The sequence below is a fragment of the Macadamia integrifolia genome, chromosome 7 (genome assembly GCF_013358625.1).
Source record: "Macadamia integrifolia cultivar HAES 741 chromosome 7, SCU_Mint_v3, whole genome shotgun sequence".
Taxonomy (NCBI): Eukaryota; Viridiplantae; Streptophyta; class Magnoliopsida; order Proteales; family Proteaceae; genus Macadamia; species Macadamia integrifolia.
The window spans coordinates 8,035,090-8,046,198 of NC_056563.1; the positions used below are offsets into that span (position 1 = coordinate 8,035,090).

Sequence of the window (11,109 nt, forward strand, 5' to 3'; positions counted from 1 at the left end):
AGGGAATCTTTCAGTTCTCGTTTATTTGTAAGGGTGATACATAAATGCATAAAAGAAAAATCTCAAGTCATTAGACAAAACGGAAAGAGAGGGATTCGAACCCTTGGTACGAACAACTCGTACAATGGATTAGCAATCCGCCGTTTTTGTCCACTCAGCCATCTCTTCTAGTATCGTTTATTGACACAGAAATGCTAGAGCAGATTTACAAGCTACTATTCCTATAGTTACATTTGTTTGTTCCTCATTTTTGTATTTACACCCTTGCCCTAAAAATTAGTGTCATCTCAAAAATGACCATGGATGAGTCTTCCATTCTTGCAACTGTCCGAAGTTGTAATGCAATCAGTCAAGTTTTAAGCTGGTTACATTCAATTTGAAGGAAAAGTGGGCTGAAGACTTGAATTGGTCCTTGCTTGTTTATTGTAAACTGGTGGTCTTTTCAAAAGTTTATTGCCTTTGTTAGCACTTATGCGTGTGGCTGATGTGAAAGGGGTATTTAGTTTACATATCAATTGTAATTACTTGGGATCTTCCTATGTATAAGTTACTTGGAGAAGAGTGAGGCAGTAAGCCATGCTTTCTGCACTCTTCTCCATTTAATTTGGACCCCCCTGCAAGGGCTTATGGAAATGATGCTTTATTTCCCTTGTTAGATGACATTAGAGGGGAGAGGCTGCAATTATAAGAACTGCTTGGTGGAATATTCAAATTTGTATATCATTTATGCTGGAGTGGTTTTAAGAAGGTATTACTGCTTATAGAGTAACCGAAGATTTCAACCCAGCTAGTGTGGACTGGAGAGAGAATTTGTGAAGCCAAACCTAAAGTAGTTTGAAGTAGGCTTAATTATTTTGAGTTTTTTTTTTTGCTGTCCTATACTCCTTTGTAATGGAAGTTTATCGTCACTCTTTTTGGGAATGCTTTTTTCAACAAACTCTGTTCTTAAAATGAAATAACATTATCTCCTATGTGCTTCTTCTTGTTGGCTACATTCTTTCTGTTTAGAGTATTGGTATGTTGGAGTAAACATCAGGTCAGTACTGATGTGATGATCTAGCATGCCTATTAATAGAGAAAAGTACAAATACTGAAAGTGATTCTTGCTGTCATATTATTCGGTAGGGTAATATTTGCACTTCTTGCTTACCTCACACAAATTTGATGTCTGACAGCTGGTTCTTGTCTCTTACAGGGGTATTTTTGGAAATGTGGTGCTGTAGTGAGGATGATGAAGATGGATCAGGAAAATTTAAAGGAAGGACCTGAAAACATAGGTGCTTTTTGGTTTGTTGTGTATATACTCTTAATTGTTAATGTGATGTTATTGATTTTTATGTTTCAAGTTTCATTTTTTCCCCTTAGAATATTAATCTATAATTGATGATAGGATTATGTGGTGTTTTCATATTGCTTCTTAATGTGATTAAGAATATGAATATCAATGTCCTCTGTTTACCTTGATGCTGTAAAGTATCTCATTTGTGGAACCTTGTTCTCTAGGGCTGACGTTGGAACAGGAAGGTTAGCAACGAACTGATTGAGAATGGGAAAGCAAATCACAAGGCAATCAAGGCATGGCTTACAGAGTATATCCTACTTAAAGAGTATGAACATCGATGCCCTTATGTTTTTTATATGGTTTGGAACATATTACAGCTCACTGACTTCAATCTTTTTGTTCAAACACTTTAAAAATGTCAATACAACTGTGGTGGTGCCTATCTTTGATCACTCTTCCTTGGGGATTTTTTGCTTTTTAAGATATCCTCATCACTATATGCATCATTGCTGAATATTTCACAGAACTCTGGCTGCAAGTTTTCTTAGCATCATAGTCGTCTATATTAATGAGCACCCACCCAAAAAAATAGATAAAGAAAATATTAATTTTCTCAAGTGCCCCCAGTGTGTCCAGTGTGCAGGAATACTCACTGGACGCACTTGAGAGGATTGTTTTCCTTCCCTACATGACCATGATCCACGCATACAAGAAGAAACCGAGAATTACCAATAAAACAGGTGAGCACCCTGCACTACCCGTGGTATGATCTAAGCTACCATCACAGAGAATAATACATGACCCCTAATTTACGGTTCAAATCATACACCCATTTATTTTTATTTTTTGGTAGAAACCATACGACCATTTAGATATCAGTTGTATGGTCTTTGATGGGTAATGGGTTAGGCTTGGATTTCCCAAAAATCTCAGAATTTCTGTCATGCCATATTAAGGAATAAAGATTTGCACTTCGCCAGTTTATTGGCGAAATTGCACGCAGGCACTCTCTCCCCCACCTTGATCACTGTTCACCCTTCGCCTTGTAAAAGAATTGCAAGAATTGATGGCAAGATAGTAGAGGAACGAAGGTCCTCAGTCCTAGTGGTCTGGCTGGCAGGATTCTTTTAGCAAACTCACATGATAGAAACCAGAGCCACTCTGTTTCAACTTCATTCTTTCATAAAACACAATAAAGAGGATAAAGAGAGATTGGCATTAAAATATATATAATTTGCTTCGGTATCCAAAGCATCATGCAAAACTTTCCACAGTTTCAAGTTTTAGGTTGATTGGAGTTGGCTCCATAGAAAAACAAAGCATTAAAAATCCACCATTTCAAGTTTTAAGTTGATTGAAGCTGGTTACATGGCAAAATAAAGCATTGAAAAATCCAGGACTATCAAGAGGATGCAAGTAAGTATAATGAGTATGAACATGTGCATTAATTTTTTTGATGTGGCCGATTGAGATCATTTTTTAGATATCTAATTATCAGAATTATTGGACTTCCATGTGGCAGTGCATATGGATCTGGCTCCTCTCTTAAGTGCCCATTGCCCAAGTCTTGCCCATAGCTACTTGGGCTCGTGCCATGTGTCTTAGCGGTGATATAATGGTTCTTGGCACCTTGTTTTTCATACATTTGTTAGCACGTTCTCCGTGCCTTCTCTCAAAACGTTGAATCATTGCCTAGACACGTGGTGCTCGCCCAGGTAACTGTGGGCCGACCTGAGTGATGGGCGCTTAGAAGAAGAGTCCAATCTAGTGCATATGCATCCATCTAACTAGTTGCCTCTATCCTAAAAAATAATATATGGCACTTCTTTGATAAAATGGTAAAGCTTATCTTGTAGCCCAACTTTTGTAGATAACACAGATTTGAAGGTGTTTTGGTCACTTATCATGTTCTAGCCAATTATAGCTTGCCCAAGTGGCAAAATTAAGCTTAAAGAAATAAGATTACAAGCAGACTATTGAGTTGTGCACTCTAATTTGGGGTGTTTTGAAAATACATTGATGCATGGACATAAAATTGAGGGTATTTGGATGAAATTTTGGAATTTGGTGTGTGATCTAAGTCTCTAACCAGATGTTGCCCTTCTTCCAAATGCCCATAACTACTACTACATCATATTGCCATGTGGCATAAATTCATGGACTAACCAAATAAGCTTATTTGGATGAGCCATAAAGTTTCCTTCATGACTAGATATTTATCATTTTCATTGGGTTTTCTCTTTGAATTTACAATTTTCATCCGAAAAGTTTGAAAGAATTGTGTAGTGTTTTTTTCAAGAGACATCAAAACTAAATATTTGTTGCAAAACATGTAAAAGGACTGGGATATAAATCAAGTTTTTGAAACATCATAACGTAATAAAACGTAATGAATTTTTTATTTATACGGAAAAATCGAGGCTCAACCACTGTTAGTTAAAACGCGTTTAAAACGCGGTTGCGTTTTATTTTGCCTTTTAGAACGTGTTTTCCCATATGCTATTATATAATACGGAAAAAACAGAAACGGCAAAAGAATCCGTTTTTTAAAGGTAAAATATGAATTTTTTTAAAAAATTAATTAATTAATTTAAAAAAAAAAAAACCTATGAGTAAAAGTGAAGAGTGAAGACAATATGGTATTTGGTTTTTAACTTCTATACTATCTATAGGAGAAAATTTTATCTTCTTATAGCCCATAGAATAAGGAAAAGCTAAAGCTAGCAATATCTCATTTTCTTGTAGCTTATTGGGCTATTTTATTTTAGGACTCTCAGAGCTTTTGGAACATTAGACGTATGTATACAGGTAATAACCTCTCAAATTGCATGGTATACTGTCGTTTTTTTGGTTTCATTTTTTTGAAAACTACACGTTTAATACCCGTACCGTTCGTTTTCGTCCGTTTGCCATTCCCTTTTTTTTGATCTTTTTTTACCGTACCGTTCATCGTTTTTATCTATTTAAAACCCATACCGTACGTTTCAATTTTTTTTCCGTTCCCGTTTTAACTAACGGTGGGCTCAACCACTATTTATGGGTGATTGGGTCGATACAATCGTAACAAGTTATGATTGGATAGATTCCAATTGGTAATAGTAGAGAGGCTGCTAGAGACATAATATGCATGTGTAGACATCACATTTGTCCCCTTTAGAAGACTAAGCAATGATGAGTTAAGAACCCCTTGGGATGCAGAGTGATCCTGCACTTGTTGTCACGATCTCTTCTTAGCATGATTTCAAGTAGCGGTATTGGTTACTTGTATTGTTTCAGGGGTAAAACAGTAAAAACGAATGTATTTTTTCTGAAAATCAAGGGGTAAAAGTGACTGATATGTACCAATCCTCTTCATTATCGATCTAGATCAAATTGATATCGATAGAGATTAATACTGGTATCAATATCGAGAACTAAATTTTTGCTTCTTAGACCTAGACAATGTATTTTTGCTTCCATACCGCCATAAGATAGTTAATTAATTAAATAAAAATATTTGTAAAATTGACAAATGATTTTGTCGTAGTTAGAAGACTGCCCAAGAAACCATTAAGTTGAGCTAAAAATCCAATTGAACCAAACCATTATTCAATTTGAGCCAAACTCGCATTGAAATGAAAGAAATACCATTTTATAAGTCACTTTTCGAAATAACTAAAAAAAGAAAAGATTAATTTTTTTTTTTTTCCCTCCAACTTCTCTTCTTTTCTCGCCCTACTTTCACCTTCACTGCGTCACGCACAACGCAAAGGGAACCACTTTCTTTGTTGTTGCGGCTGCCGGCCTGCGTTTCCCTCCACCACTGCTTGTTCTATACTCGCTTACGTTTCTTCACTTCGAAGATGAAACCTAGTCCCTATCCATGGCAGAGTTCACCGAGAAGATAACCGAAGAGGAGGCAATACCGACCAAGAACCTGCCAGAGGTCCTCATCGCCGACATACTTTCAAGGCTTCCGGTCAAGTCTCTTCTAAAATTCCGGTGTGTATGCAAAACCTGGTGTGCTCTTATAGCCGATCCTGCCTTCGTCAAAGAGCACCTCAATCGATCCCTTGCAAGCAATAGCAACCTCAGCCTCATTTTTAGACGTTGCGCTCTCTTCTCTGTCGATTTAGATACTTGCGAACAACGAGCGGCGGTAGAACTTGATCATCCGCTCAAGAGCCCACATTTAGCAACCGAAGTATTGGGTTCGTGCAACGGTTTACTCTGTATATCCAACTCTGACGAAGACATATTGCTCTGGAATCCTTCTATCAGAAGGCATCATAAGCTGCCCATTACACCTATAGAGTTTCCAGTCAGATTCGACTCTCCCCGTCTCATAGTTTACGGATTAGGTTATGATCCCACCACCGACGATTACAAGCTGGTTAGGGTTGTGCAGTTTTATGGTGACAGTGAGTACTCTTGTGATTCGGAGGTGAAGGTCTACTCACTTAGGACCAATTCATGGAGAAGGATCAGGGACATGCCATACCATCTCAGCTACGAACGTGGATTTGGGGTTCTGAACAATTCATGGAGAAAGATCAGGGACATGCCATACCATCTCAGCTACAAACGTGGATATGGGGTTCTTGCAAATTATGCTCTTCATTGGGTTGCAATGCGCGAGACAGGACGTGACACTGCCTCCACTTTTATCGTTTCCTTCGACCTACAAGATGAATATTATCGAGAGATTCCACTACCTGACTTTGTGGACGATGAGTTTCATATGACTGTTGGGGTTCTTGGCGGACAACTCTGCTTGCTCTGCAACTTCTTCAGGGTCCGTGTTGAGGTTTGGGTGATGAAGGAATATGGCGTGAGGGATTCTTGGTTGAAACAGTTCTCCATTGAACAACCAGATGTGATAAGTTCTTTTATGTTTGTCAGACCAATTTGCTATTCAAAGAATGGGGATGTTATACTCGACAAGGATTCAGAAGCGCCGCTTCTCCTGTATGATTCCCTTAGGGAAAGGGTTAGGAATCTTAGGATTCGCGGTGCTCCAGATAGGATGGAAACAGAGATCTGTGTTGGGAGTCTCGTTCCACTCAATGCGAAGGATGGAACTGAACAACCAGCAATGATGAAAAAGCACAGGAAGCATAAGAAGAGAAGGTTCATGGAGCAGAGGTAATAATCTATTTATTGGCATGGCAATTGGTAGAGCAGATATACATTTCAACATTCAAGCTAGAATTCCTATATTTGAAATTTTTTCCTCCTCTGTTCATTTACACCCTAGCTGTGAAAAATTGTTAGTTTCATATAAAAAAACAACTCCCATAGATGTGTTTCTTTCCCTTCTTTCTTCTGTCTGAAGTTGTAATGAAATTAATCAAGTTTTAAGCTGTTTGCCAATGAATAAAAATTAGGCTGAAATATTGAAATTTGTATATCAATGCTGAATTGACATGATATGGTGGAGAGAATGGTAGGCTTACCTCTTATTGACTAATTGAAGATTCCACCCTGACTTGAGTGGACTGAAGGAAGATAATTTGTGAAGCCAAACCTAAGGTAGTTTGGAGTTGAGGCTTATTTTGAGTTTTACATGCTTGTCTTGTACTCCTTTGTAATGGAAGTTTATTGATACTTTTTGGGAATGCTTTTTCTTAACAAACTCTATTCTCAAATTGAAATAACACTAGATCTCTTTTCTTCTTCATGCTGTTGGCTGCATTCTATCTGCTTAGAGTATTGGTGATGTTTAAATTAATGTCAGGTGGGTACATATTCAATGATCTACCACGCCTATTAATGAACGAGCCAATGATATGCATAGGAGTAGGGTAGATATTATGATATTTATTGGGCCAATCAACCCACAATGAGGATGTATATTCTCACAGACACAAACCCATGCAAGTATTGCATCTCAGTTAAAGGTTAGGCATCAGTATCAGAGATCGATAGATACAGATACTGATACTGATACTGATACTATATTGATCTGTCATATCAGCCCATATCATATCAGGTACTGGTGATATCAATATGTATCATCTGATACGATACTAATACCTTGAACCATGTAACTCGTGGGGATGTGGTCTTTGTAGATAATTTATATCATTTACAAACTAGGTGACATGTACGGACATCCATATATAAAACTGACTACATTAAACCTTGTTGGGAATAACCCCACATTGACCAAGTTTGGGAACTTGGATGATTTTTCATATACTTGTTAGATCTCTCCTCTTAAGTTGAACACTTTCATTATGTTATCCGAGCACCTTGCTTATCATTAATGATACTATTTTTGTATCAGAATAGGGAGAAACTTCATTGGAAGTGTATGAACATATCTAGCCTGAGGAAGGAAACTGGATGATGGATTTGTGATGAAAATTGTTCCATTATATGAAGGTATAGGCTCTTGGGTGGTGTAAACTATGATCCTCTAAATGAATAAGCTGTCATGTAATATAATTATACTAAGATGCCCAGTACACCTATAGAGTTTCCTGTTAGATTCAACTTTTGCTGTCTCATTGTTAAGGGATACAGTTACGACCCCACAACCATTGATTACAAGCTGGTAAGGGTTGTGCAGTTTTATGGTGACGATGGCTACTCTTACGATTTTGCGGTGAAGAAGGTCTACTCACTTAGCACCAATGAATGGAGAAGGATTGTGGACATGCCATTTCATCTTGCTAGATGGTACCTGACCGCCTCCAGTTTTATCGTTTCATCTGACCTTCAAGATGAGGAGTATTGAGAGGTGCCACTACCTGACTTTGTGGGCAATGGGTTTCATATGAATGCCGGGGTTCTTGGAGGACATCTCTATGTGATCTGTAACTTCCCCAGGGTCTGTGCTGATGTTTGGATGATGAAGGATTAAGGCATGAGGAATTCTTGGGAGAAACAGTTCTCCATCAAACAACTGTCAGCGGTAAGGTCTTTTGAGTACGTCAGACACTCAGACCTATATGCTATTTAAAGAATAGTGAAGTCATACTTGATAAGGTGGTGGAGGGCCGGTTAGGGAAGAAGGGAGAAACCTGAGATGAGACTCAGGGGAGAGAGGGAGATCACACCAAAGAAAAGAGGGTTTTTTTTTTGGGGGGGGGGGGGAAGTTGCACATGCACTAGCCGGTCTAGCTCATAGGCTTCGACCCAAATTATAAAAACCAAAACAAGGATTCATAATTAGACTCAAAGTCTGACTGAAGAAAGAACGGAAATCTAAATCTGCTATTAACGACTCTAACTAGGACTCAATGCCAGAAACAAACTCTAAAACTTGCAAATATATCCTACTTTCGAAAATGAAGTGAAGAAAATAAAATAAAAGATATTATCCTCCTAAATAAAGTAAATCCCTAAAATCTTACTAAATCAAAAGAACTCAAATTGGACCCGGTTCATCTCCTTCTGGATACCCAAATGGGTTTTGATCAGTCCAAGGTTGTGCACTTGCATCAGAAGGATTCAAAGTGCTGGCCTTGTATTGTATGATAATTGTAGAGGGATGGCTAGGAATCATAGGATTTGTGGTGTTCCAGATCAGATTGAGACAGGGATCTGCATTTAGGAGTCTCATTCTATTGAATGCCAAGATGGAACTGAACAACCAGGAACAAAGAAAAAACGTAGGGAAGCAAAAAAGACGAACAGGTAGAAGACGTAATATAATATCATTTATTGAAACAGAAATGGTAGAGAAGATTTACAAGCTACTATTCCTATAGTTATAATTAGTTCTTCCTCATTTGTGTATTTACACCCCCTTGCCTTGAAAAATTATAGTTTCATCTCAAAAACATCAATGGATGAGTCTTCCATTCTTGCAACTGTCTGAAGTTGTAATGCAATCATTCAAGTTTTAAGCTGTTGCCTTCAATTTAAAGGAAAAGTAGGCTGAAGACATGAATTGGTCCTTGCATGTTTATTTGTAAACTGGTAGTCTTTTCAAAAGTTCATCGCCTTTGTTAGCACTTTTGTATTTAGGTGATTTGAAAGGGGTATGTAGTTTACCTATCAATGGTAATTACTTGGGATCATCGTATGTGAAACTAAATTTAAGTTACTCGGTTAAGAGTGAGGCAGCGAGCCATGCTTTCTGCATACATTCTTTTACATTTAATTTGGTCTCCATACAAGGGCTGATGGAAATGATGCTTATTTCCCTTGTTTGACGACACATTCAATGTGAGAGGCTTCAATTATGAGAACTGCTTGGTGGAAATGTTCAAATTTGTATATCATTTATGCTGGAATGGTTTTAAAAAGGCATACCGCTTATGGGTAACCGAAGATTTCACCCTAACTAGAGTGGACTGGAGAAAGAGAATTTTTTAAGCCAAACCTAAAGCAGTTTGAAGTAGGCTTAATTATTTTGAGTTTTATGTGCTGTCCTATATTCCTTTGTAATGGAAGTTTATCGTCATTGTTTTTGGGAATGCTTTTTTCAACGAACTCTTTTCTTAAACTAAAATTACATTTGAGCTCCTATGTGTTTTTATTTTTTTGCTAACGACGGGTATCAGGCCAAACTAGTCCTCGGGCCCATACTGACCCCGGAAGAATGACTATGTGCTTCTTGTTGTTTGTTACATTTTATCTGTTAGAATATTGGTGAGTACTGATGTAATGATCTAGCATGCCTATGAACAGAGAAAAGTAAAAATGCTGAAAGTGACTCTTCATATTTTTCAGTAATTTACCAAAAAAAGTCATTTTATTATGTAGGGTGTTATTTGCACTTTTGCTTACCTCACGCTAATTTGATGTCTGACAGCTGGTTCTTGTTCCTTCTAGGGCTGGCTGATGTTGGATCTGCGGAGCTGTGGTGAGGATGAGGAAGATGGAACAGGAAAATTAAAAGCAAGGACATGAAGACACAGGTGCTTCTTGGTGTGAAGCAGCTGTTGTGTGTATACTCTCAATTGATTGGCGAACAATGAAGCAGCTGTTGTGTGTATACTCTCAATTGATTGCCGATTCCTGTTCACCGTGGGTGTAGGAAAACTCAGTGCAAATCTAAGTCTCATTCATTTCAGACAATCTGGTCGTAGGTCCAACTATGTAACCAATGATCCTCCAAAATCTGTATCGGTAAGTAATAGGAGTAGATTTGGATGGCAATCCATGAGCAAATATAGTGGATTAGTGACTAGTTGGTGACTAGATTTGATACCTATGAATCTAGATGGAGTTAAATTTCTATAGATACCACAATTTCTCATGCTAATAACCAAGTAATTCAGCTTATTTGGATGGAGCCATGAAGTTCCCTTCATGAGTAAGATCTTTATCATTTTCATTGGGTGGGTTTTCTCTTTGAATTGACAACTTATCTCAGAGAATCCTGAAGAATTACATAGTTTTATTCTCTAGATCTGACGTCCATTTGTAAATTACAGAATTCACATAAGGGGAAAATGGTTGGGTTTGAAGGAATTCATATGAGAAGGGGAAAATGGTTGGTTTTGAAAAATACATTTATTTCGTTAGAAAAAAAGAAAAAAAAGGTGTATTGATAATTGAAATTGACAATATACAGAGTCATATCAAAAGAGGTATAAGGCGATGAACAACATAAGGGTTCAAACAAATTAACTAGTGAAGGAGCCCAGAGAAATTCTTTGCATAATCAAAGAGCTTAGTAAACTGCAAATGTTTAGATATAAACTCTAAGAAAAGAGTTGAATACGATGCATCATCACAGATAAGAGCTGGTCGATCCACTGAAGGTCGTACGCTAGGTATTCTCTCTATTATGATCACAATGATGACATTTTTTTCTATCCTCTTAAGGTTATTTAATAGCCTATAAGATTCATTCCCTTTTTTGATTCTATGTGCCAAGTGGTTCGATC

The 11,109-nt window shown here is 37.6% G+C and overlaps 2 protein-coding genes across 8 annotated transcripts in view; both read left to right on the top strand.

Moving 5' to 3' along the window:
• The window catches only part of LOC122084615 (F-box protein CPR1-like), a 4,491-nt gene extending 2,757 nt beyond the window's left edge, over positions 1–1,734 (top strand). The window contains exons 2-3 of one of the 4 annotated variants that reach the window (XR_006141954.1): positions 1,196–1,277; positions 1,504–1,734. Coding sequence is in view for 3 of the 4 variants with exons in the window: in XM_042653005.1 (XP_042508939.1) it covers positions 1,176–1,269 (94 nt within the window). In the remaining variant the exon portion in view is untranslated. Of the gene's footprint in view, positions 1–1,175; positions 1,278–1,503 lie in introns of all 4 variants that reach the window. The other 3 variants (XM_042653005.1, XM_042653006.1, XM_042653007.1) reach the window with 3 other exon arrangements.
• Positions 1,735–5,004: 3,270 nt separating this feature from the next.
• Positions 5,005–10,481, top strand: LOC122084614 (F-box protein CPR1-like). Of its 4 annotated transcripts, XR_006141953.1 has the most exons (4): positions 5,005–6,406; positions 7,551–7,648; positions 7,836–8,180; positions 10,049–10,481. XR_006141953.1 is itself a non-coding variant. In XM_042653003.1 (2 exons), the coding sequence occupies exons 1-2, from the start codon at positions 5,145–5,147 to the stop codon at positions 10,081–10,083; spliced, it is 1,317 nt and encodes a 438-aa protein (XP_042508937.1). In that variant the 5' UTR covers positions 5,005–5,144; the 3' UTR covers positions 10,084–10,481. The 4 variants fall into 4 exon arrangements, 2 of the variants coding, with proteins under 2 accessions (XP_042508937.1, XP_042508938.1); XR_006141952.1 differs by having other exon boundaries at positions 7,551–8,180; XM_042653003.1 differs by lacking the exons at positions 7,551–7,648; positions 7,836–8,180 and having other exon boundaries at positions 10,029–10,481.
• Positions 10,482–11,109: the final 628 nt, after the last annotated feature.